The sequence below is a fragment of the Medicago sativa genome, chromosome 6 (assembly GCF_051527215.1).
Source record: "Medicago sativa cultivar Bolivia chromosome 6, Bolivia_mono, whole genome shotgun sequence".
Lineage (NCBI taxonomy): Eukaryota > Viridiplantae > Streptophyta > Magnoliopsida > Fabales > Fabaceae > Medicago > Medicago sativa.
Window position 1 is genome coordinate 63,766,377 of NC_140754.1, and position 27,763 is coordinate 63,794,139.

General features: G+C 34.2%; 3 protein-coding genes across 3 annotated transcripts; all 3 read left to right on the forward strand.

The window, feature by feature from the left end:
- Positions 1–7,382: 7,382 nt before the first annotated feature.
- LOC146916249 (F-box/FBD/LRR-repeat protein At4g00160-like) lies at positions 7,383–8,934 on the forward strand. Its single transcript, XM_085716942.1, has 3 exons — positions 7,383–8,176; positions 8,415–8,567; positions 8,656–8,934. Exons 1-3 carry the CDS (start codon positions 7,460–7,462, stop codon positions 8,932–8,934), a joined length of 1,149 nt encoding a protein of 382 aa, XP_085573068.1. The 5' UTR covers positions 7,383–7,459.
- Positions 8,935–10,875: 1,941 nt separating this feature from the next.
- LOC146916250 (putative F-box/LRR-repeat protein At4g13960) lies at positions 10,876–12,507 on the forward strand. Its single transcript, XM_085721585.1, has 4 exons — positions 10,876–11,223; positions 11,280–11,380; positions 11,703–11,875; positions 12,206–12,507. The coding sequence occupies exons 1-4, from the start codon at positions 11,007–11,009 to the stop codon at positions 12,378–12,380; spliced, it is 666 nt and encodes a 221-aa protein (XP_085577711.1). The 5' UTR covers positions 10,876–11,006; the 3' UTR covers positions 12,381–12,507.
- Positions 12,508–25,268: 12,761 nt separating this feature from the next.
- LOC146916251 (F-box/FBD/LRR-repeat protein At4g26340-like) lies at positions 25,269–26,805 on the forward strand. The gene is made up of 3 exons (XM_085718360.1): positions 25,269–25,973; positions 26,144–26,305; positions 26,395–26,805. Exons 1-3 carry the CDS (start codon positions 25,269–25,271, stop codon positions 26,671–26,673), a joined length of 1,146 nt encoding a protein of 381 aa, XP_085574486.1. The 3' UTR covers positions 26,674–26,805.
- The last annotated feature ends 958 nt before the right edge of the window (positions 26,806–27,763 follow it).

Here is a 27,763-nt window from a genome sequence, read left to right on the forward strand (position 1 = left end):
TCACAATATACCTCAGAGCATAGCATCCCTCAACATCATGGCCCCTAGCACCTTGGTGAAAAACACACCTGAGATCGGTACGGAATTCGGGATGCATAGGATTGGGTGGAGGCTTGCCCTGCCTAGTCTGACAATGCCCTTTAGCAATAAGAAATGGGAGCAGTGTAGCATATTGCATCGGTATAGGAGGAAAGATTTTCTTAGGTTGGGGATCCTGATGTTGCCGTCGAGGCTGTTGAGGTTGTCCTTGATGCTGGTAAAGTTGAAACTGGGTCTGATAACTAGGACTTTGAGCAACTTTGATTACAGGTGTAACAGTAGCAACATGTTTCTGAGCAGCATGGAAGACAGGTATCACAGTTGCAGTAGATTGATGACCCAGGTTTCGGGCAGCCTTGATAATAGGTATAACAGTGGCAGTATTGAAGTTCACCATACTCGCTCTTTGTTCTTTCTCTCTAGGACCATCAGTGGGACCACCTCTTCTGATCAGGTGCGTAGGCATTGGAACCTCAGAGACATGGGGAAGAGGTACTTCATCAAGACCATAGAGCACGGGAGTATTGGAAACCTTCGTCAGAATCGGAACAGTAACATCAGGCGTTTGAGCTTGAAAGCTGGCTGGTGATGATAGTGTCGGCTGACCCTGTGCGGCTACCAATATCGTCACCAAGGCGCTTAACCTCTCCACCTCCCCACGGAGTGTTGTTACTTATTCGCGAAGCTCCTGGATTTCTTGTTCAAATGGACTCATTCTGATTTCTTGTTTAGCTCGAGCGTTTTACAGTTGTAGCTTGACTTTAGGCGGCAGAGACGACCCTCTTGTAGGAAAGAGAAACATGTGAGACACGAACGAGAAACTATGAATGCAGAATGATGCATGATATGTACAGATGCATATGCAAAAGATTCTTTTTGTATTATCGAAGGGTTTTAGACAAATTAGAGCTTTTGTAAACATTATTAGGAATAGAAAAAGAGTTCCGGATTGTAGTTGATTCCACCCCGGGTACCAAGAAGAGGTACATTAAGAAACTTTCCACCACCAAAGATGATTTCCTTGACTCTAGCGGCGGGAGTGAGCCAAACCACTTCATTAGGAGTGAGAGCCATAATCCTTTGTGAAATAGACCAATTCTCCGGATTGTCGTGGAAAGACTTCAGAAGGTGCGAAATAAACCACCTATAGAGGAGGGGCACACAAAAAAGAATGTATCCCCGACCCTTGCCGGATCGATCGTGAATAGCATGGTATGTGTCAGCTAGCAAGCTATGAACCAGATTCTTGGAGTGGAAGATCATAATAGCATTCATATCCACGAAGTCATCAAGATTTGGAAAGAGAATAAGCCCATAGATGAGGAGTGCAAGGATAGCCTCAAGAGTGTCCTGACAAGTGGTCTTGAGGTTAGCTTTCTCAAGTAGATACTTCGAAGTGAACCCTCGGATACGAGCCTTAGTGATAAGATTCTTGGAGACATCGGTGGTCTTGAGATAGAGATCTTTAGCAATAACCAATGGAGTAGGAGGATTCTCAAGTCCCGCGAAGGGCACCCCCTTAGCAATAGATAGACCCATCAAGCAAGAATAAGCCTCTAGAGTAGGCACCAACTGAAAGTCGGGAAAAGTAAAGCACCGATACTCCCGATCATAGAATTGCACTAGTGTGTGCACAAGCTTCTCATCCACATTAGTCTGGAGAATAGTAAGTAAAGCCCCATAACGATGTCGGAAACCAGTCGGATCCTCAATCTTGAGTGCCAAATCTCTCAAACTAGCCAAATCCACTTCCTTGAACTTGTAGGACTTAGTCTTCCCCATTCCTACAATGTTTACAAATTCAATTTGTTTAAGCCCTTCGATAACAATGCATGGAAAAAGTTTATGCATGTATGCATGTATGCATGAATGCATGAATATGTTCAAGTTCGGAGAAAACATGGTTGAAGTTCAAAGTCGAGGAGTCATGGGTGGACACGGTGTCCGGTGAATCTAAGGCTTTAGAATAATAGTAACCGGGTTCTAAAAAAGGTTCCCAAGTTGCAACCTCTCCGACGTATATCATGGTGTCACGAGACAAACACTCGCTCCATGATTATCCGTAAGAAGGTCTAACTTGAGTGTAGTATCGCGTGACGACTAAAACTCGAGACAACACTCGGTTTAGCCTCCGCACTACATCCTAGAAAATGGCCATGGATGGGTTCGGTTATCTACGGTTCATAGTGTCATAGAACAAATAGAAGTAAAGTGCCTAAACGCGACAACACGCGCCGACAACATCACCCCTAAAATGCCTCAGCTATGTGGGATTGATCGCATAATCCAAAACACGAGGCAACCCCCGGAATGAATTGTCGATTATATCCCTCCTAAATCCTAAGTTCACTCAGCCCGGGTGTAGGACTTTTGATATTCTCACCCCACACGTTTGCAAGAATTTAAACATTTATTCACATAGGAAAGCAAGTAAAAGAAACAAGTAAAAAGAGCGCAAGCGTGAAAATAATGACTAGGCGTAACTCTCGAATCTCCCCAGTGAAGTCGCCAGCTGTTTTATCTTGGTTTTCGGGTGTCAAACATTGATTACGTTTGAACCTTTTTAACCTTTGATATCTCATTTTTTCTTGGGAAGGGAAAAAATAAGCAAAACCCTTGAGAATCGAGGTCCGGGAGTTGTTTTCGCTACGGGAAGGTGTTAGGCACCCATAACGACTATAGTATCCTATAGGAACCGTCTTTATTTTCTACGCGCGCGCTTTATTTTTAAATGCTATTTGAAAAATGATATTTACACCTAAGAGTTTGCTAAGTGAAGAATTGGAGGGAGAAGAAGATGTTTGAATTTTTATTTTATTTGAATTGAAGGAATTTTGATTCCTTGCCTACGTACCCTTTTTAGGGATCAAATCCACCGTAGTTCTCTTCCAAAAAAAGTTTTTGTTTTTGTTGGTTGATTTTAAGTTTGAAAATTGGAATTTTGAAGAATGAGAGAGAGAGGCCTCAAGGGCATAAGATTGTGAAATTGTGAAGTTGAATTAGTTATTTTGCAAAAGAAAGTCAAAGTATGATTAAAATTCATTAAAATTTTGTTTAAGAAAATAAAAGGAAAATCAATGGGATTTTGATCCCAAAGTTTATTTAGAAAATGATTTGAGTGATATTGTTCATATTTTTTTGGAAAAAAGATTTTTGGCTAAGTTTTAAAGCTCCTAGACATACATCTAAGGCATCCATGTGATGTGTGTGCATGTGTCGGTGCTTGTGTCGGTGTACATCATTAGAGTCCATTGTCCTTTACATCATGCCCTAGTTTACATGCTATGGTCTTGCAAGAATTTAAAGCATAATAAAAATATTACAAAATCCCTAAGTTTTACATTCTAACCTTTGCATGAATTTAAATGGCAAGAAATTAAAGTGCAAGAAATAAGAGATAAAATATGATGTGAAATGCTATGGGAATGAGACATGAAACAAGAAGGGTTAGTAGCATGAGTGGAATAGAAACTAGCAACAAAATGCATAGTAAAACTATTATAATTTGCAAGAAAAGTAAACCAACAAGCTTGACAAAAAGTGATAAAAGAACTTGGAATTCAATGTAAAGCTACGACAAAAATTAAAGCCTAAGTTCTCATAATATTGGAGGAATTTTAGATGACTTATTTCAAGAAAACCAACATGAGAATCTAGGGATTTAACTATGCCAAAATTTACAAGACTTTCAAGTTCTTCGTGCACTTTTATTTCACATTATTTACCAAACACAAGATCCACAAGAAACTAAATCAAAACAGCAAGCATACACCAAAACAAGGGGCAAACTCACTTCAAAAGTTACATGTTCAAGGCCACAATTGTATGCCAAAATCCGGGTTTAAGATCATACCAAAATGTCATAAAAATTTAACAAAAAGTAAGCAAAAACAAGAATATATCCTACATATTTTGAAATGAATTTTTTACATGTAATTTTATTCAAAAGATAGGTCTCAAATGCTTAGAATTACTCACACAAAAACTCACACAAACTTTTAAAAGTTTTTAACAAAATTTTAACAAGAATTAGAACATTGAATCAACAAGAGCACAAAATATTTTTTCATACAATTTTAATCAAAATTCAACATGCAAACAGCATCAAGATTCATCAAAAGACACAAGGAAATTAATAGAAATTTATTTGGAATTTTTTGCAAAATTTTTGAACACATAGGGGTGCAAACAACAAGAAATTATCACAAACACACAGATAGGGGGGGTGCAGTTAGCAGATCTGTAGAGAAATGAAACAGAAATGAAAGAGGAGTGCAGGGCCTTGGTTAGCTGCGAAAATGGGCCTATGGAGGAGGCATATAAATTCATTTTGCTGTAGAAAACCTCATTTCTTCTTGTTCTCCCTCTCTCTAAAATTTTGCTCTCACCTCTCTCTAAAATGTTCATCTTCAACCTCATGAATGTCACCGGAAAGTTCAACAAACTCGCCGGAATCTTCAAAGGTTAGCCGGAAAATTCATAACTCCGGCGACACTTCCGGATTCCGGCGAGCTCCGATTCGAATTTTTTTTACACTTTTTAAAACCGGATCGTTATCCTCTTTTCGAGTATGAACCCGGAAACATCCAAAACACAATCAATCCACCTACATCTAATAGCTACAGCCGCGCAAATGGAGGAAAAAGAATGGAATAAAAAAAGCTTGGATCAAGAACAATACCGTGATGCTTGACGAAGCTTTGAATGGCTCCGGATTCTTCTTATGTATTCGGATTCGGTGCTGTTTTTCTTCTCCCTTTGCTTCGATTGTATTCCTTTCCTTCGTCCGATTCCGGTTTGTCGTTGTTGAATTCGGTCACAATGGAATTAATTGAAGATTGTTGTTTATGGATGTGATTTTTGTGGAATTGAAGGTTTGTGTTGATGAATATTTTGGATGAATCCTTGAATTTGGTAATGGATTTGTGGAGGTTTGAGGTTAATTGTGGTGGTTGTAGTTTGTTAGAGATGAAGGTTGTGGTGGTTATGGAAGTTTTGTGGTGAATTTTAATGGTGGATGAAGAAGATTGTGGTGGAAGAAGTTAGTTAGAGATGAAGATTGTGATGGAAAGAGTTTGTTATGGTGGTTTGAGGTGGTGGAAAAAGTTTTTTGTGGAGGTTAGAGGTGGTGGAAAAAGTTGGTTATGGTGGTGATGAAGGTGGTTGCGGTTTTGGAGAAGAAAGAGGGAAAGAAAATTGATTTTTTGCGATTTTTGTGTATTTGTGAAAAATGATTAGTGTGTTGACTCTTTGACCATGGGACCCATTATATAGGTGATGTGTGAATTTTTGGACCAATAGGAGTAGGACATGTGGCGTAACTAACTTCTTGGACAAAAAATGAACTAAAATGCAATTTTGACAACTTGAGGACTAAAATGCAAAATTAACTAAAGTTGCATAAAAAAAAGTAATTTGAAAATTAACGTAAAGTGAAACGATTAAAAATAACAAAACAGACTAAAATGAACCAATTACTGAAATGAAGTACTTCAAAGTAACCTTTCTCCGTCAAAATTTCGTGTGAAATGACCAAAATGCCCTTAGGGACTAAAATGACTCAAAATGACTCAAATGCAATTTTTAAAAAGGTTTTTTAACATTGAATTAATGCAACAGTTTATTCAACCCAATTAAAAAGACTTAGAGACAATTTTTAGAGATTAAACAGAGTTTTAACACTGGAAATGACTAAAATGCCCTTAGGGGCTAAACTGACTCAAAATGACTCAAATGCAATTTTTGAAATGGATTTTAATATGGAATTGAAACAAAGACTTATACAAACCAATTGAAAAGACTCACACAATTTTCAAGGATTAAAATGAGTTTGAATGCAGGAAATGACTAAAATACCCCTTTTTCATGAATTTTGTAAACAATATTGAAATAAAATGCAGAGTAATATGCAATCGATCAGAGACCAATTCAAATGACTTGAAATGCAAGAAAGATGTTTTGGATGACTTGAAATGCAAGAAAACATGGACAAATACACAGTTGAAAATATTTTCAGACATAGACAGTAGAAATATGCAAATACAGCAGCGTAAAATATCAGAGTAAACAGTAACAAATAGGCAATCTTTCAAAGGTCCAAAGACACATATCAGAGATAGAAAACATCTTGAGAAAATATTTTTAGGTCCAAAATTAGGGTATAACAGTGGATGCAACACATGTTTCGAATATGAGTAGTGTATGTGATTCATAGGCAAGGAGTAATATCATAATTCATATGTGGTCGAAAGAGCCATAATTACACCTACAAATGATGATGTTCAAAAATTGAATGACATAATTATCAATTAGTTTTCAGGAGAATAACATAATTTGTTGTCATTTAACGAGGTTGAAAGGGATACTCATAAGTTACATCAACAGGAATTCTTAAACTCAACTGCTCAAGGAAGTATCCCACCACATATTTTAAAGGTAAAAAAAGGTGCACATTTGATATTGTTGCGAAACATAGACCCTAGATACGGCCTGCGTAATGGAACACGATTGTTATGTCATGGTTTATTTAAGAATATCTAGGATGTGGAAATCCTAACAGGAAGCAATGCTGGAAAAAGAGCATTCTTGCCTAGAATTAAATTAAAAACAAATGCGAGTTCATGACTTCCCTTTGTGCTTAGTAGAAAACAGTTTCCCGTTAGACTAAGTTTTGCTATTACCACAAATAAGTCACAAGGACAGACCATTCCCAATGTCGGAATCTATCTTCCACGACATGTTTTCAGCCATGGTCAATTATATGTAGCTTTATCAAGAGAAGTTTCTCAAAATTCAACAAAAGTTCTCATTAAAGAAGGGAAAATAGAAGGAGAAGATGGAAACTTTTACGATAAATGTATTTTTTAAAGATATTCTTTTATCACAATCATAACAATGTTTCTTTTACATAACATGTCATTTATACATTTATTTATGATGTTTCTTTTACACAACACACACATTTATGTTATGATGTTTTTAATTACTATTAGAATAAACAAAAAATGATCGTTATTTTACCTTAATTTTATATGCAGGCAAACTAAAATATGTTTAGTTCAAAAATAATTTTGTTATATGTCTTGACAATATTTTGTTTATAAATCAATATATCAATATTTTTAATAATACCTAATTGCTCTACTTTTTCTCAAACAAATAAATTTCTACTAGTTTTTTTAGGGAAGTTTTTTTTTTTGACGTTAGGTTCAGGGAAGTTAGTTATTTAAAATTGCAGCTTTCTCCCTTTGCAATCCTTGACATAGAATAAAACAATTGGGCTTGAATGTTTGTGTATATATACAAGGATAAAAATACACCAAATTGTAAACCTGGCTTTTCCATTTACTATACTAGTAGGGAGTTAGTGCAATTGCAATTGCCGTTGCGTTTCTTCCCTGCCCCACCGGCCACCAGCGCGATGTCACGGCTTCTTCTTTCAATTCCAGAAGAAGGAGAGGACAGAATAAGCGATCTCCCTGATTCACTTCTTTATCACATTATTTCTTTTCTTCCGACAACCAAAGATGCCGCCGTCACAAGCCTCCTCTCAAAAAGATGGAAACCGCTTTGGCTCTCACAGCTCGTACTCAACTTGGATGACAAACACTTCAAAGATGCGCCACCCTTTCCACAATTCTTCGGCTTATTCATCCCAGATCATCCATATCACAGTCTACACATCCTCTCACTCCACCTTAAATGGCGCCCCTATAATCAAATTGTTTACGCAGCAATTCAACGACAACTTCGTAACCTAACCATCAATCTCTCTCACCCTGATTGCTCCATAATCAAATCGTCTTCTTTCATTCTAACTACCAAAACCTTAACATTCCTCAAATTGAAGAGCTTAACAATCAATCAAGTTCCACACGTCGAACTTCCCTCCCTCAAAGCACTTCACATGGAATCTGTTACTTTCAAGGACTATGCATATCTCACCAAACTTCTGTCTGGCTGTCCTGTTCTAGAGTACTTGGAAACAATGGATTTAGACGTAAGCAAAAATTATCGTGTGGAATGGGGTTGTTTGAAGAATAGAAGTTGCTTATCCAATTTGGTCAGAGCGAACATTTCTGGTGTACATATTTTGTTATCTCAGCTTTATAACACTCATCATCTGCGCCTACACATGGTATGTATCGATATAGTTTTCTGCCTCTTCCATAATCTATCTATACAAGTTCAATTTTACGACATACTAGATTACTCTCTTAGATTAATATAGTCAATCGTTTTATCGTCTCTTACTACATCAACACAAAATTGAGTGAAATTGTTCCAATTTAAGGGAGTTAATTGCTATTTCTCAAACGATATGTCAATGTGTCAAGAAGAACTTTGTTGTGTTTATGTCTTTGTAACTCATGCAGATATGGCCGTATAAATCAAGTAGCATGTTTCACCATTTAACCCGCCTGGAGCTTACATTAGACTTTGCCGCTAGATTTGGCTATTATAAGTGGAGCTGGCTGACAGATCTGCTTCCATATTTCCCCAAGCTTCAAACTCTTATCATTGATGAGGTTTTTAATGCCTAGTTTTGTCCTGTTTTTTTTCTTTCAATTCCATTTCTATATATTTCAAAACATTTCAATTGTGTATAATTGTCAGGTTGACACAATAAACGATTTCGGTGATGGAGATTGGGACGAACCAGAAGTTGTACCAATATGCCTTTTGTCTCATCTCACAACATGCTCACTTGGAAATTACAGCCGCATAAATTGCGAGCTTCAATTTGCAAAATATATCTTGCAGAACTCAAGACTACTAAGCACCATGACAGTTCAGATTGCCAAATCAGTAGATAAAAATACAAAACTCCAAATGTTCAAGGAATTATCTATGTGCCAAAGGAATTCAACCGCATGTCAACTTTTATTTATTTGAACTTTGTTGGATTACAAGACTTACTAGTGCTCCCATTTACGTGTCTGAGTCGGACTATCTATGCCGCTGACTTTGTTAAAGGCTGATATGTATGTTATCTGTGTCACTATATGTGCACCACTGATTAGTCTGCCTGCAGGAGGATCAATACTTACAATCCATACCTGTTTAGGGATAAGAATCCTAAGTGAAAAAGAGGGATTAGAATCTCAACATTCCCCGTGCCCTTTAAGCAAAAATTTAGAACCCTCACTCTTCCCACCCATTCCAAACTGTGAATACTTAAAATTGATATACTAGTTGAAATAATAGTCACAGAAGTACTCTATCATCTCATATAAGATAACTTGAATGTTTAGGATTAGTGTAAAAATGGTAAAAAAAAAAATAAAAAAAATAACGATAATGAAATTCATTGGTAGCTAAAAATAGTCATAAACCTTATGTTGACAAGGAGTATTGAGCGGATTTACCCTATAGTCGCAGAATCCTGTTCCTCATTGCAGCTTTGCCATCAACCATCTCCTAAAGTGGGAGTTTGCATGAACTTGCTTGTTTGACAACGTTGATGCTCATTTATAACTATGAAAACAATTACATATGATGATGCACTTTGTAGAGGTTTTCTGGCACTAAGCTTTATGTGGAACTAGGCATTACCAAAATTTAGAATAGTGAATTAGATGAAGCTAAATTAGCAACACTTAATGAGTTGACTAAGAATGCAATTTTGCAAAATCAGTTGCAATTATTGGTGAAGGAAAAATCTGCTTTAGTGACGAAACTTGTTGCAATGAATGATGAGAAATGTGCTCTGTTGAAGGTAACTTATTAAATATGGTGAAGGCACACGACATGATGTGTTGAAGCATTTGAGCCGCATACAGATTGTCTAATTCTCTCTTGAACAATGACAAAATTAACAATAGATATTCAATAAAGGAAAATAATGAATAATGATTGAACATCACCAACACAATCCATTTCCCCTATTTGAATAATATTTTGAATTTAATGTGTATAACTATAACTAAATAGCATACAAGGAAGAGAAGACGACAAGTGGAATTCCTCAACTTTAGGAGCAAGATTCATAACAGCTAAACTATATATGAAAACTAAAACACTTAGGGTGTGTTTGGGAAGAGGGTTTAGGAGGGGAAGGGAGGGGAGGGCTTACATTCTTTTTTTAATTTAAAGACATTATAAAATGATTTTTAAAAAATTAAATTAACAACATGATAAATGATCATATAATACTTCAAAATCTATGTTTTTTTATTTGTGCCAACCAAGACGTTTCTATTTCTTGTCAATGATGATGATTCTGATATAGATGGATCTGTTGATGTTAGGTGACGATGGTGGTGGTGAATAGTGATGTTGGTATAATAAAGGAAAGAGTGAATCTATTGGAAGAAAAGAGATGAAAGAGTTTTGGAGTTGAAGATAAATTTAGGGGTTTTGATTTTAGGCATGATGAATTTATTTTTTGAATAAGGGATGATGAATTTATGGAAGGGATGAATTGTAAATGGATGAAGAGAAGAGATGAATGAGTGTTAATAATTCTGGATTTTGATGTACAAGAGAGGTTTTTTTTTTTTAATTTTAAACATTTTATATTTTTTAATGGTTTTCTAAATTTATTATTTACTTGATTTAAATGACATTTTCCATGTGGGAATTGCCACATATGTGTTTTTTTTTGCCACATCACTAAAAAATTGGACACATCATCGTTTTTGGAGGGAAAAATATGGGATAGGACTAAAACGTCAAAATACATGATAATTTAGGGACGATTTTGTTTGATTTGAAAGAGACAGAGCCATTTTCGTGAGCTGGTCAAAATGTGAGGACAAAAAATGCAATTAAACATAAAAAAATAATTATGTATTTTTAGTTAAGAACCATGTGAAAAACACCTAAAAATTGTACATATAAAAAAAAAAAAAAAAAAAAAAAAAAAAAAAAAAACTGGACTTGGGCTTGAATGTGTGAGTATATATAGGACAAGAAAACCCCAATCCCAATTGTTTGTTGCTATACTTTTCTCCTCCACCACCGCAATGCCACTGTCGATGCGGCTTTCCATTCCAGACGAAGAAGAAGACAGAATTAGTGATCTCCCTGATTCACTTTTATATCACATTATTTCCTTTCTTCCTACGGCCAAAGACGCAGCCGCAACAAGCCTTCTCTCAAAAAGATGGAAACTCCTTTGGCTCTCACAACTCGTACTCAACTTGGATGAAGAAGACGCTATAACCTTTCGACAATTATCTGGCTGATTCACCCCCGCTCTACCCATCCTCTCACTCCACCTTAAATGGGTGATTCAGATAATAGAAGTTGCTTGTCCAATTTGGTTAGGGCTAACATTTCTGGCGTGCATATTTTTTTATCTCAGCTTTATAACACTCATCATCGGCGCCTACGTGTGGTATGTAGCAATATATTTCTCTGCCTCCTCCATAACCTTTCTATATCTCTTTAATTTTACAACATACTACCAAATTAGATTACTCTGTTAAATTAATATAGTCAATCATTTTACTCATTCCATCAAACTATATTCTTAATAATGTATATTGACATGACATTAATTGTCTCTTAATTACTACATCAACACAACCCATAACCTTCAAAATTGAGTGACATCGTTCAATTTAACGAAGTAATTTGCTATTTCATGTTTTGAAGAACTAAAATGTTGATTTACTCATTCATTTCTCTAATGATATGTGTCTTTGTAACTCATGCAGATATGCCCCTATACACTAAATAGCATGTTTCTCAATTTAACCCACCTGGAGCTTACATTAGATTTTACCCCTAGGATAGGCAACTTGAAGTGGAGCTGGCTGAAAAATCTGCTTCCATATTTCCCCAAGCTTCAAACTCTTATCATCGATGAGGTTTTTAATGTCAAGTTTTTGTAAGTTATTTCATAAAGAACAAAAGAAATAACTACTTAAACAGCGGAAACTTAAATTAAAGGATCAAGGCATACCTCCAGCTATTGCTCCTGCTTGAAGAAGTTGAGGCTCTTCTAAACCTTCCACAATTTCACTTTGATGGTGTAAGTCTTCTGAATAGAGATGTTAGGCTTAGGGAACCAAAACAAATGAACTGCACTCCTTTATATAACTTCTGCCATCAAGAAGTTACTGAACGTCCAAAACAAAACTGCTCCTCCACTCACTCATAATGGGCAGTTACTAAATTTAAGGTTGATAATGGGTAGAGCATAAATATATCTTGTGAGCCGCATAAATTGTGAGCTTCCATTTGCAAAATATATCTTGCAGAAATCAAGAGTACTAAGCACCATGACAATTCAGATTGCCAAATCAGTAGATACAAATACAAAACTCCAAATGTTCAAAGAATTATCTCTCTGCCAAAGGATTTCAACCACTTGTCAACTTTTATTTATTTGAATGATAATGGGTAGAGCATGCGTGCAATAGCAGCAACCTTAAGTTTGTCACAAACATTGTAATAACTTCAATAAGTCTGGGATGCTACTTTGTGAATTCATTCTCAATATTGAGAATGTTTGTTTGTGTACAATAACATATGCTTTAGAAACATTGATCTTTCTTTGAACTTTACAACATGAATTCCACTTGGTTGACTTTGGTGATTTTGGTATTCCATGGTGTTTGTTTATTTAATCATCTTAAGGAATTATGCGCATTGAAGCAGCTGGAAATAATCTTATAGTATTAATATAATTATGAAGAAGCTTTTTTTGTTCTTATTCATTTATCAATCAATAATTTTGTATTGTGGATTAGGATTAGCAATTCAACATATATATCTCAGTCAGTGTATAACATGATTAAACCAGGGGTTAATAGTGCTTTACCCCATGTAATATAGGTCATTTCCGGTTTTCCACCCTGTAAAATTTTTTGATTGGTTTTCGTCCTTGTAATTTGAAGATTTTTTGGTTTTGGACCTTCATGGGAAATTTCGCCCCCTGTAATTTGAGAAAATTTCGGTTTAACCCCCTATAATTTGAACAAATTTTGGTTTACCCCATGTTAATTTGAGCAAATTTCGACTTAGCTCCCTACCGTATCGCCGATTTTGTACTGTCAAACTTCATGAAGGTCCAAAACCAGAAATCTTCAAATTACAAGGATGAAAACCAAACAAAAAATTTTACAGGGTGGAAAACCGAAAATGACCTATATTAGAGGGTGATAAAGCACTATTAACCCTTAAACCAGCATGGATAAATTTATCTTTTTTGATGTGTTTAATTACGCTGTTGTGTGGATTAGTTACGACTTACAATCTATAGATTATTAAAGGAAAAAATACAGTTCGGTTCAAAATATTAAATTAGGTTCGGTTTAGTTTGTAGGCAACAAAACGGTTTACCGAACCATAACTCCGGTTTGGTTCGTCCCAGACTACAAATGGTTTGGTTCAGTTTTTCAAACTGTTAGAATGGTTCGGTTCGATTTTCTTCAAAACCGAACCATGACCAGGCCTATTATAGGAGAAGAAAAAGTTATGAACTCTCCATCTCGTAAAGTTGCTTGGGAAACAATGAGTGGAATTCAAGAGGACTGGATTTCATCTTTTACTGGAATTCAGGAGGACTGTATTTCATCTTTTTTCAGCATATGGCAAGAACAACCCCCCTTTTGTTTCAATTGTCGTGGAATGGATGCTTACAGGTGACCCACTAAAAGGCGAAAGCATCCATGTTCAAGGTATAGTAATGAGTTGCTCGTCATATTTTGCATCGTGACTTTTTCTCGTAATGAAAATTACAGTAACTCTAAAGTGGTGGATGAAACTAAATTGTTGGTGTGTGGAGATGGATAAAAGCTAGAGTTAAGGGGTTCAATTTCGGCTTAAAGGAACGCAATGCACAACCATTAATATGTCTGGGGTTGAGTATGAGGAATTAAATTGTCTCTGTGGTGCGAAATGGTTGAGGTGTTGGCTGATCCTGCAGGTTTTTCCAATCTGGTGTGATTTTGGAAATGGTTTGTACTGATGTTATTAGTATATACTAGTGTATTGGTCTTATTTATTTATGTTGGCAAGTTTGGTTTGATGGGAGTAGTTGTTATTCTTGTTGCATTCCTATTGGTTCTGTTTGTTATCTTTTGGGGGTGGGGGGAGTATTTTGTTATCTTTTGGGGGTGGGGGGAGTATTAGTTAATGTAATCAAACACTGTTATGTGATATATCTTTCTTTTTTGTTCTAAACCAAATACAGTTTGTGCTTGGCCAAGAGTGTTTGATAAAAAAATTAGCCTTTTAAGGAAACGCTTACTCTTGATGATGACAAAAGCTCAAAATTTCAAGTAAAATATTCTACACTATAAAACATCGATATTATGTTGTCTAAAAAAAATCCATATTATGCTTTACAATATACATTTCTCCTCTCCACGCATCATCGTTGTTGACATTCAGGTGGTCCCTAATTCAGTAATTGAATAAAATTCAAGGATAGAAATGAATCAATTTTTCTTAGGCAATATATGATTTATCATTTTATCTCCACTTATCCTCCAAACCAAGCAAGGTAGTAGTACAGATCACAGACACATGCTTCAACAAATCTAGAAACTTTGAAATCAATCAAACAGAATGTGATCTCTTGATTAAACTTTATTCTCATTTTTTTTTTTTTTGTTTTAGGTTTCATAGAAAGAAAAAAAAGAATAGAGTTAGGGGAGAGAAAGATTGAACTTTTTGGTGAGGATGTAAATGGCAGTTAGGGGGAGAGAAAGATTGAACTATTTGAGTTGGGTGGTTTTCTAGACATGTAATTAAGTCTCAAAGATTGAATTTGTTACACTTTTTTTAATGTTTGAATTTGCTATTATTTGTTTGTTATACGTGTTATTTGTATTTAAAGTTTAGAGTAATTCGAAAAGGAGAAAAAGTTAACCAAAAAGAGCTTCTTTTTATATATAATATAGATTAAATGAGTTGGATTAAAGTTAATTTTTTTTCTTAACTTTTGGTTAATGTAAAGTTGAAATAATTTTTATTTTGCTATACGATTATTAAAAAAGATGTGTACAATATTTAGATTACGGTCAATTGTTTGTTATGGAAAAGAGTGTGTACAAAGATCACTAAAATATACCCTTCGGGGCTTTCCCCTTTGGGGCTTTCTCTCTAAAACAGACCCTCCCACCTCTCCCTAAAAAACTCAGTCTCCCTCAACCTTTTCTTTTCCTCTTCTCCCTAATCCAAATCGGTTTATCACAATGTAGATGGTACGACGGTGGTGCTCACCGTTCATACGGCCGCACCACCCTTTTCCCGTTGGTCGCTGTAACGCCCACTTTAATTATTTAATTATTTTAATGAGTTTTAGAATATATATTTACATGATTGACGTGATTCATAAAATTTATATGATTTATATGTGATTTATGTGATTTGTGAGATTTAAGTGATTTATATGATTTATAAGATTTATGTGAGCTATGTGATTTTTTGAGATTTTATGAAGTATTGTGACTTATTTTATTATTTAATAAAATAAGATTCAAAAATAAAATAATTATAGAGAAGTGGGGCTGTTTTATAAATTTAGAGAGTTTAGTGGTTTAAGAGGAAATAGAAAAGAATAGAAGAGATATAAAAAAGAGAAGTTAGGTAGAAAGACATGGAACGTACGTTTTTGGTGAAAAAGGGAGAAAAAGTCAGAAAAGAGGAGAAGACTTGGAGGCTGCCGATTTCATCTGTTATAAGGTAAGGGTAAGACTATCTTTCACTAATATTAAGTCTGTAGATCATTAGATTACATCTAACATGATTTAGGATGAGTTTGAGAGATTAAGAGAATTAGGGTTTGAGTGAGAATTGATGATTAAATGATGGAAAACCGTTGAATTGATTAAGAATTGTGTACAGACCTTAGATGATCCATAGGATGATGTTTAGAATCAGTTTTGAGGTTAGAACCATGAGGATAGATGAATTTTTGGAAAAATTAGAATTCTGCCCGAGCTGACATTCATCGCTCGCCACCGCGAGCAGCAACACTCGCCTCGCGAGTGATGAACTTCATCGCTCGCCTCGCGAGCAAATCGCTCGCCACCGCGAGCAGTCCTTTTACTCGCCACCGTGAGCAAGTTAGCTCGCCTCGCGAGCAAGTGCGTGTTTGGAGGTCCAGAGAGGTGGTTTTTCTCGCCCTCGCGAGCAATGGTGCTCGCCTCGCGAGTTAAGCTGTTAGTTGCCCAAATTATTTTCCTTAATATTCCTTTCGCACGTGAAGCTTTAAGATGACCTTGGGGTATTAGATGAAAGATTATTTATGTTACCAGAAGCAGTTCAAAGATCACGAATTAAGTGACTAGGATTATTAATGATGTGATATTGATATATATGCACTATATGTGTTACTTATGATGTTTATGTTGATGCGATGTATAAGATGTTGATGATTATCTTTTGATACTGATATACTATGATGCTGAGATGATATGAATTAATATGTGCTGCATACGTTGTTGTTGGTCTTATTTAAGATGTAAATGTCGGTCTAAGTCATGAAGTCATAAGATGTTTATGAAGCTTATAACACGTAAGATGTTGAGTCCATGCATACTCATTTAAAGATGAGGGCTCATGCCCTAGGAGCTTTTGCTCAACAGAGACGAGGGCTTATGCCCTAGGAGCTTTTGCTCAATAGCGACGAGGGCTCATGCCCTAGGAGTATATTTATGCTCATAAGCGACGAGGGCTTATGCCTAGATTGGTACCACATGCATTTGCATTTCATGATGATTCAAGATGGTTTATGACGTTAAAAGTTGCATAGTCGAGTCTAGATGCATTGTCGAGTCAAGATGTTAAGTTGTGATGTTTTAACGAAGTGACTAAAGATGAAATATGATTATGATGTTATGTGACGATGATTATGACTGATGTATGGTGATATATTGTTAAGATGAATTGATGATAAATATGTATTTGAATATAATTGTTGAATTATATGAAGTTTATGTTGTTAAATGTAATTAATGAGTTACCTGCTTAATATTATTGTTTGAGAAATCTAACCCCTTCTGCTTGAAAATGTTACTCTTCGTATGGGTAACTTGCAGGTAACCAAGAATAGGCGTGGTCGTGAGTGGACTCCTCACTGTGTCTCTTTAGGTGCTCTGATACGTAACAGGATGGGAGTTTTGACAATATTTTCTATTCCTTACGCATTGTTTATGAGATTTTTATTGAAGTTGTCAGATTGAATTAATTATGATGTTTAGAATATTTATGAGACTTTTATGATGAGACCATGGTGCAAAAGACTATTTTTAGACGTTGAACTAAATCCGCTGCAAGTTTGAATATTTATGTTGAATATTTTTGAAGGATAAATTATTATTTATTCCATTTATGATTTTTATGAAATGTGACATTCCGTTCATGAAGAAATACTCTGATTTATTTAAGAAATTTTTACGTTGGGAAAACGGGGTGTTACAGTCGTCGTGTTTGTTGCTCTCATACTTGCTAGATCCGTCGCCTTCCTCTGTTTTCCGACGTCGTCGTGCTTTGTGCTCCGGTGAAGGTGTGTTGCTTTGGTTCGTTCTGGATCAGCTCTTGATGTCATGACATGATCTCTTTTTTTGAGGTTTCCTTGTTGTTTCTGGTTGGTGGAGGCGAACTTCTTGATGGTGGGTCGTCGCGAACTGGGCGGTGCTTTTGCAGCTCAGTTTTTGGTTTCTTTTTCACCTTGGACTGCCTTGGAGCTCTGGGTTGTTTCAGATCTGTTGAGATCTGCAGTGTCCCTGCCTGTTGTCTACGCTGCCACCGCGTCGCAGAGTTTGGAGGCCGCTTTTATTTTTCTGTTATGTATTGTGTTATGTATCTATTGTTGGCGTTGTTTTAAGTTGCTGATCATAGACTGGTGGGATTGGATTTGGCTTTTTTGCAGTGGTCTATTTTCGTGAACCCGACAGGGTCTAGTTCTAAAACCCGAAAGGGTCTGGTTGCTGACGTATTGGACTCATCCATCGATACGAGTTCTTACGCGTTGTTTTGCTCGAAAGAGCATTTTAAGCTTGTTGTTGATCAGGGAGTTGCTGGCACTTGGATTTTGCACCGTGTTGGCAGCCGATCCATTCGCCATAGTTATACTTTAACTGTCTGATGCAGATGTTCACTTTTCATTTTTTTTTTGTAACCTGGTTTCGCATCCGTACGCGGGTTCGTTGGGTTGCGCCTTTGACTAGTGAATTTTGTTAGGATTAGAGTTGATCCACTTGGACTGATTTATCACTTTGTATTCCCAATTGGGTTTATTCCTGGGTCAGGTCTTATGTCTCCCCAGTCTTTGTACCACTTTCTTTTTATTTATTATATTTACTATTTGGCATAAAAAAAAATAGTGTGGTCAAAAACATAAAAATTTGTTGAAGAAGGAGAGAAAATCTAAGGACTGTTTATTACGAGAGAAAGATAACATGTTAGTCAAAAGTGCACAATGAGAGACTATTTTGAAATTTCCGTATATAAACTATTGTGGTTACTCGTTATACATTCGGGGAACAAAATTACTATTACCCAAAAAAAAATTCAAAAGTCCACTTGCAATGTTCGGTCAAGAGTCAACTTTTCTTTAAGGAAGAGTCAACTTGTAATTTTCTCAAAGAAGAAAAAAACTCAATATATAAAAGAAAATTCAAAAGTCCACTTGCAATTTTTTTTTTCAGTCAATAGTCAACTTGTAATTTTCTCAAAGGAAAAAAAAAAAAAACTCAAAATATCTACTTACTATATATTAAATATTAATCCCTATAATTTTACCAATTTACCCCTAGAAGGGGCATTTTTGTAATTTCCAAATTAGTAGAATTTGGTTTTGCCACCTCACCTTTTATGGGTGCATTTTACCATTTTGCCCCTCACCAAATTTTTATAATTATTTTATAATTTTTATATTTTTAATAACTTTTAACTATTTTTCAATTTTTATGTTTTTAACTATTTTTCAATTTTTTCTCCATTAATCCCTATAATTTTACCAATTTACCCCTAGAAGGGGCATTTTTGTAATTTCCAAATTAGTAGAATTTGGTTTTGCCACCTCACCTTTTATGGGTGCATTTTACCATTTTGCCCCTCACCAAATTTTTATAATTATTTTATAATTTTTATATTTTTAATAACTTTTAACTATTTTTCAATTTTTATGTTTTTAACTATTTTTCAATTTTTTCTCCCAAATTCTGTTGCTTCTACATTGCCGTTGTGGGAGTTTAAGGTATCGTTTGACCCGACTTTTTTTCAACTTCTCTACATTTTTAAGGAGAAGTTACACAGTATCAATTAAGTACTCACTAAAAAAAAAGTAATTTTTTTTCTGTCAAAAAAAAATTAATTTTTTTGAATGCATAAAATTGAATGGAATCAGCTTTGGCCAAAAGTTGTTGAATGTTACTTTAAAAAAACTAATTCTCGACAATTTATTTCGCAAGCACCTCTTTTCAACTCACGCTGGGAACTTTTTCTTTTATTTTTTTAAAATTATATTTCAATATTTTTTTCTTCCATTTAACTTTATTTTATTTTAATTTTTTGAACCGTTCCATTTAATTTTTTAAGGAGGTTCCATTTAATTTTATTATCTTTTTTTCAAACGAATTTTATTATTTTTTTATCACTTATATATTTAATTTCAATATCGTTTAATCATCACAACCTTACAAATATTTTTATTCACGCTGTCATTTAATGATACCAAATATTTTTATTTCCTTTCTTCAACCTCACAAATATACACACACATTAACGTTTAGTGTAATATTTTATGTCCATCTGTCTATTTTTTTGTTACACTAATGCATATAATTTTTTTTAGTGTTGCTTGGTTGAGTGCTACCTCACCGATTTTTTTAACTATTTTTCAATTTTTATATTTTTAAAAACTTTTAACCATTTTCCAATTTTTTTTTATTTTTAACTCTTTTCCAATTTTTTCAACCAAATTCAGTTGCTTCTACACTGCCGTTGTGAGAGATTAAGATACCGTTTGACCCGAGTTTTTTTTCAACTTCTCTACATTTTTAAGGAGAAGTTAGGCCAAATACAATATCAATTAAGTACTTACTAAAAAAGGTACATTTTTTAATGCATAAAATTGAATGGAATTAGCTTTGGTCAAAAGTTGCTGAATGCTACTTCAAAAAACTACTTCTCGGCAATTTATTTCACAAGCATCTCTCTTCAATTCACATTGGGAACTTTTTCTTTTATTTTTTAATATTATATTACAATATGTGTGTTTCTTCCATTTAATTTTTTTTGGAATCGTTCCATTTAATTTTTTTTAAGAAGGCTCTATTTAATTTTATTATCTTTTTATCACTCATGTATTTAATTTCAATATAGTTTAATCATCACAACCTCACAAATATTTTTATTCACGCTGTCATTTAATGATACCAAATATTTTTATTTTCTTTTTTCAACCTCGCAAATACACACACATATTAGTGTTTAGAGTAATACTTTATGTGTGTCTGTTTTTTTTGTTACGCTGATGCGTATAATTTTTTTTAGTGTTGCATAATACGTATGGTTATTTTTATAAAATTTTGATTTTAATTAAAAGTAAAATTGTAGATGTCTTTTCTTCAAAAAAAGATCTAGATGCCTAAAAAAATTATACTTATATATATATATATATATATATATATATATATATATATATATATATATATATATTTGCACCTTTATATCGTAATTAACAAACTATGCATATCTTTTTCTTATTCAAAAAAATTAAACATATATGTTTCCATGACACCAACAATGTAACAAATATAATATCATATAATATAAATTCTTATCTTTTTGAAAGACGCCAAAAATATGGTATTCTTATAACGAAATTAGTTATAGAGTATAATTGAAATAAAAAAACCAACTATTTTGATATTATTTATGCTATTATTTCAGACTCCTATTCAAATATTTAACAAGTGTCCTCGTATGCTTGACTCAGTTGATAGGGACAATGCATAATATATGCAAGGTCCGGGGTTCAAACTCCGACCACCACAAAAAAAAAAATTTAACAAGTCATTTATATGATGATACAGATTTGTATTCATGTTACACAAAATAAACGTTATTGCGTGAATATAGTATTTGTAAAAAAAAAAATATCTTTTATTTTTTAACATTTTTAGCCTTCACAAAATATTTTAAACATTTTTTTATTTATTATGTTAATTCATAATAAATTCAAAGTTTTGTCCTCGTGAGTTTAGCTCAGATGATAGGAACAATTCATAAATATATGCCAAGTCCAGGGTTCAACCCCGGACACCATAAAAAAAAAAAATTCAAAGTTTGTACAATATTTTGCCAAACAACATTTAACTTAAAAATAGCTTTAAAACTAAAAAAAACAAAGAAAACAAACAACTTTAGATTCTTTCTTAAAGGCCTTTATTTTAACTTTGTTTTGAAGTAACTTTTAGACAGTAAAAAACCTTGACCAAACGGTATCTAAATTCAGCTGGGAACACTGTTTCACTTTCTTCTTCATAAGAGGTCATTTTCTTCCTTTTTTCAAGGTTCTGAGACCATGCATGACTTGAGTTGACTGATTTTTATGGCTTGAGGGGTTCATTTTTCGACACTGTTTTTGTTTTTGCTTCATCATAGGTGGTTTTCTTCCTTTTTCCACGATTCTGCATTTTAAGGGTTTTTTTTTGTTTTTTTTTCCAATTGTTAGTGACTTATGTACCAGAAATTATTATGTTGCATGATTGTAAAAAAAAAAAAAATCCTTTGTTATGTGGAGTATAATAGAGGTCATGATGATTGAATTTTAGCTCATGGTAAGGTTTTGAAACAATTGTTATTTTAGGTTCTGGTACTGTAGTTGAATTTTTTTTTGATGCATGTAGGTTATTTTAGTTTTTGTGAGTAATCCTAAAGCTGTAACAGTTGTTATATTTGGTTTATTCTTTCCTATATCATTGAGCCGTACGAAAGTTGATTGGTGTAAATTTGTTTTGGTCATATCAGTGAGGTCCAGAAAGTTGATGATACCAAAATTTGTGCATTTAAGATCATGTTGATTTGATGATACAAAATTGATCACATAGAAATATGTTAGATTCTTTCGATATCAGAATGAACAAAGGAAATATAATGAAATGATGTATTATTGTATTTCTATATAGGACTTTCAATATCAAGGGATTATGACTACATTAAGGATCTCAAAAATGATTTGGACATTTGGAAAATAGGATTTGGAGTGCTGGATTCTTGGATTGTGACTGGTAGTAATGAAGTTCATTATTTGTGATGCAAAGGTTAGATGAGTTAGTTAAGATTTGTTGTAATTTCTTTTATGATTTATCAATGTTACTTATTGGTGTACATTTTGATTTATTTATATTTTTTGGTTTCTTTCTCGGATTTAGGGTGATCGAGTTCATGTAATAACTCGATATAGAGAATTGGAGCATTGGAAGGCTTTGATCGAGGAAAACAAGACTTATAGTTTGTATAATTGTCATGTGTTTGATAATGAAATTGCATTTAATCTCTTTAAGGTTGTTTTTGATTCTGGTACAAAGGTGCAGAAGTATGACAAGTTAACTGAATTTCGCTTAAGTCATTTAAGGAAATTTAAGATGGAAAATTCAAAACTGCCGTTTTATATGGTATAGTTACGTGCTTTAATTTATTTCTGTGTTTTCTCCGATTATAATGTTCTTATAGATGTAATTTTCTTTTTAAGAAATCATCGGGCTTCTTAATAAGATTGTCAAGATGACGCCAATTGGGACTGGAAAGAAACTGTGTACGAACATTGTGTTGAAAGATAAAAGGTATTATTTTCTAATTTTTCAGCATCAGATGATAGGATTTTATATAAGTTTGATAATGATCTGAAAGATGTCTTTCCTTATGTAGTGGGAATATAGTTGATGTAACACTATGGGAAAAATACTCCGTAGCTTTATCATTTGCCATCTATTTATCTTGAGTTCTTTGCTACTATTTTGTAGTCAACGGCAACCCAAATATATGTAACAATTGGTCAGGTTCGAGGCTGCTCATCAACCTACATCATCCGGTTGTTGAGAAGTTTAAGACTTATTAAATTTGCATTATGATTTCACAATACCGTGTTAGAGTAACTTATTATTTCACAATCTGATTTGATTGTGTTTTGACCATGTTTCTTGAATTATTGTCGTGACCTTAACACTTCTCAAGCTCAGAGTCAAAGCTTCAGTCAGAACTTAAGTCAGAGTTCGGCTTCTTCTCAACGTATTTCGTACAACGATTTTTCCAATATGTCTTAGGTTAGGCCAATTGCTGAATTTCTAAACTTAGTCAAGGTCTGCTTTTTTTATGCACAAACATGCTTTGAGCTTTTTTACGCACAAATTAAAAATACGTACTGCATTATTCTTTATTTCATGTGCATAATTTGTGTTAGGATGCATTCTGCATCACTATTTGGAAAACAACTAAATTCAATCCTAACCAGTTTGGATGGTATTATGAGAGTTGCACCAAATGTTTGAAGACATCAATGTCAAATGGTGTTAGCTATAGATGCATATGCGGGAGTGATGCTTAATTTCCATTTGTTTCAACAATGTTAATTGGTCAATGGGGTACATATAATGCACATGCATGCATTTATCTAGACTTTATATGAAGATAATAGGAAGATAAATTAGAAGTCATGGTACATTTTCTTTAGCTTAAAATCGGTTATGCTACCTTTATTTTATAAATTATATGTAACTATATTCGCATACATCTTATCCATGTTAATATGCATTAGACTAATATTGCAGTTATTTCCTTGTTTAGCATTTCCCAAATGAGGTGTCAAGAAAAATTCTGAAAGGAAAGCGCAAAACAATTACTCTCATTGACGACTAGACACAGAGAAAGTATAAATGCCGCCTCATTAGCGCCAAAAGAGCAAGCTATGAAAAATACTTGGGTGGGCAATGATTCAATTTCTGCAGTGAACGTGTGATGGAAGAAGGTGGTGGTAAGCTCATCTTTGATCTCGAAAAGTCACCGAAGAACTTACACGTTCGAGTTGTTCCAAAGTAGATCTTTGCTGCTGAACTATTTGAACTTCTACTATTTTGACGTATCGCTTTGGACTGTAATCGTAAACTATCTTGACTTTGGGATGCCATTTGTTCTTTTCATTTTGTCTGATGTAAATATTGGCAAAAATCCCTTTTTGGTTAGTCTATGACACTTGCAGTCTCTTTTATAAACCTAACTATTATGTAACGTTAATCTGCACATTGTTGGTTCCTTCATGGGTTCCAATTAGTATCATGTTAATTATAATGTTGTTTTCCTAATCTCTTGAACAAAATAGAACATGCTCTTTTCCTACAACAAATCTTATAATGCTTTGGTAAATGTTTTAGAAATGTACATATATATAACATCTAATTAACACTGCAATTTGTTGTGTACCTAGCACTTTCCAAATGAGATATCAAGAACATTTCTAAAAGGAACATGGAAAACAATCACACTCATCGACAAACAAGCTCAAAAAAGGTACAAGTGTCGGCAAGGAGAGCAAGTTACGAAAAATACTTAGGCGGCCAATGGTTCAACTTTTGCCGAGAACATATGTTAGATGTAGGTGATAAGCTAATTTTTGACCCAGAGAAGCCACCTAAAAATATGCACGTTCAAGTCGTTCCCAAATAAAGATTTGGTGTTCATGGTCCGTACTTTCAACAGATCACCATAACTCTAATCATGATCCGTACTTTCAGCAGATCACCTTAACTCTAATCCTAGACTAGATTATCTTCACTCACTGATGTTACTTCTTTGCTTGATTTCATCTGTTTTAAATATGGGTATCAATCCTTTTTTGGTAACTCTATAACAACAACACTCTTTTTTACAATTTTGGATAATATGTAATCATAATTCACACATCATTGTTTCCTTGATTTGTTCCAACTGTTTTCATCCTAAATATTATGTCAATTCCTAATCTCATAAACTGATTATATATGCTCTTTTAATCAGCCCATACATATTTTATGATGAATCATAATGTTCCGTCGTTTTAACATCTCTTCTTACAAAGAATTTTTTTAACGAATACATTATTGAACCCGTGCAAAGCACGGGTTTGTAACTAGTTTATAAGATTTTTCGTCATTGTTGTTACAATTACAAATCAAAAGGTAACAACTCGGCTTGAATGTGTGACTGTATACACACACACACGATAAGAAGAGACCCAATTCCAATTCCCATTGTTGTTTTGATCCTTTTCTGTTCACCGCCCCGCAATGGCACTACCGTTAGGGCTTTCAATTCCAGATGAAGAAGAAGACGACAGAATAAGCGATCTCCCAGACTCACTTCTTCATCACATTATTTCTTTTCTTTCTATCAAAGACGCAGGCATCACAAGCCTCCTCTCAAAAAGATGGAAACAGATTTCGCTGTTACAACTCATCGTCTACTTCAATGAAAAACACTGTCGAGAAGCTCTAACTTATCGACAATTCTTGGGCTCCTTCATCGCCACTCGAGATAAGAATCTACCCTTTCTATCAGTCCACCTTAAATGGCGCCCCAATAATGAAATTGTTTATGCCGCTATTCAACGACGACTTTATAACCCAACCATCCATCCCTCTCACTCTGATTGCAACATAATCAAATCGTCTTCTTTCCTTCTAACCACCAAAACTTTGGCATTCCTCAAATTGAAGAGGATAACAATCAACCAAGTTTCAAACGTTGATCTTCCCTCGCTCAAAGTACTCCACATGGAATCTATCACTTTTGCAGATGGTGAATATCTCACCAAACTTCTATCTGGCTCTCCCAATCTACAGGAGTTGGAAACAAAGGATTTAATCGTAAAGAAAGGTTGTGACCTGGTTTGGAATGATAGAAGCTTATCGAAATTGGTTAGAGCTAACATTTCCGGTCGGCATATTATGTTTAAGCAACTTTATAACGTGGAGCATCTGCGCCTACATGTGGTATGTATATCAATATATTTATCTGCCTATATCAATATATTTATCTGCATTAATCTCTTAAATTAAGATAATCAATTTACTCATTCCATGGAGTATACTTGTAACTAATATTATGTCTTAAATTTTGATTTACTCAACTCGTTAATATTATGTCTTTGCAACTAATGCAGACATGTCCCTATCCACTACATCTCATGTTTGACAATTTAACTCATCTGGAGCTAACATTAGACATTGACCATGAACGGCTGGGAGTGGGCCCATTCAAATGGAAATGGCTGAATATTCTGCTTTCATATTTCCCCAAGCTTCAAACTCTTATCATTGATGAGGTTTTTAATGTCATGTCTTTTCTTTTCCATTCCACTTCTATGTATTTTTTTATATATTTCAAAACATTTCAACTGTGTATCATTGTCAGGTTGATACAGTAAACAATTTTGACGATGGCAGTTGGAAGGAAACAGTTGTTGTACCAGAATGCCTTTTATCTCATCTCACAACATGCTCACTTAGAAATTACTGCCGCATAAACAGTGAGATTCAATTTGCAAAATATATCTTGAAGAACTCAAGAGTACTAAACACCATGACAATTCAGATTGCCGAATCAGTAGATACAAATACAAAACTCCAAACGATCAAGCAATTATCTCTCTGCCAAAGGAATTCAACCACATGTCAACTTTTATTTATTTGAATGATAATGGATAGAGCGTGCAATAGCAGCAGCCTTGAGAATGTTTATTTGTGTACAATAACCTATCCTTTGATTTTTATGATATATGCTTTAGAAACATTGATCTTTCTTTGAATTCTACATCTTGAACTATACCTTTGTCTTTATGGTGTCTTTTAGTGATAAATAAGGTAAAAGAATTCCAAGCTATGCTTAAGCTTATCACAAACATTAATAACTCCTGTTATACGCAATAGTTTAGTTCTGCTATGCATTCTCCTGACTATATAATTATCCCAGCTCATTATTGGTGTTCCTTGAATTTGTTGTGTTTTAGCAAAATCATTGTACTGATAGTAATTTTAGATAGAGGTCCACCAAAGCGATGGCAATTGAAATGAGAGGTCCCACGTCAAAATTGTAGATATTCTGGAACTGAAACTAAGAGCTCTAGTTGTAAGACATGATTCTTATTTCTTAAATTCAATTTCTGGCTTTTGAATCTTACATAAAGCAAGTGGATGGGAAAGTCGGCCATTGTTACAAAAACAGCCCGCAACAGCTAGTGGATGGCCGACTTCTAATTAATCACCCACTCTTTGCTTTTGTAACTAGACCCGCTCCCAATGATACTCGTACAGTGTTGATAATTGATAGTTTGATACATAGAATGAGGTATAAAACTACTACTATTGTAAATTTATGAATGACAAAACATAAATGATTCTACTTTAGTGTTTGGAAGCACGACAAAATAGATACTGATCATATTGCCTATGAACTGAGCCAAACCTAAATCAATATTTTAAACTTGACTATATTTTTTCCTTTGATAATCTATAGATTGTCATTGTATAACTAATCCACACAAAAGCCATAGTTAAATGTTTGGCATCACATGATTCGACAAGCTTAATCCTGTTATACATTCACTGAGATATAAATGCTGCTAATCCCCATCCACACTTACAAAATTATTGACCGACGAATGAATAAGAACCAAAAAAACCTCTACATAATTATATTAAAACTATAGAATAATTTCAGCTGCTTCAATGCACATCCTTATTTATTAATTTTGTTAAGTCTGCAACAACTTAACCTAAATTTT

Bases quoted from the DNA above. Each gene is read 5' to 3' on its own strand.
- LOC146916249 (XM_085716942.1), top strand. From the start codon at position 7,460: ATGTCACGGCTTCTTCTTTCAATTCCAGAAGAAGGAGAGGACAGAATA. The intron at 8,177-8,414 runs GTATGTATCGAT...TAACTCATGCAG, and splicing joins ATCATCTGCGCCTACACATG to ATATGGCCGTATAAATCAAG. The intron at 8,568-8,655 runs GTTTTTAATGCC...TATAATTGTCAG, and splicing joins AAACTCTTATCATTGATGAG to GTTGACACAATAAACGATTT.
- LOC146916250 (XM_085721585.1), top strand. From the start codon at position 11,007: ATGCCACTGTCGATGCGGCTTTCCATTCCAGACGAAGAAGAAGACAGA. The intron at 11,224-11,279 runs GCTGATTCACCC...TGGGTGATTCAG, and splicing joins AACCTTTCGACAATTATCTG to ATAATAGAAGTTGCTTGTCC. The intron at 11,381-11,702 runs GTATGTAGCAAT...TAACTCATGCAG, and splicing joins ATCATCGGCGCCTACGTGTG to ATATGCCCCTATACACTAAA.
- LOC146916251 (XM_085718360.1), top strand. From the start codon at position 25,269: ATGGCACTACCGTTAGGGCTTTCAATTCCAGATGAAGAAGAAGACGAC. The intron at 25,974-26,143 runs GTATGTATATCA...CAACTAATGCAG, and splicing joins AGCATCTGCGCCTACATGTG to ACATGTCCCTATCCACTACA. The intron at 26,306-26,394 runs GTTTTTAATGTC...TATCATTGTCAG, and splicing joins AAACTCTTATCATTGATGAG to GTTGATACAGTAAACAATTT.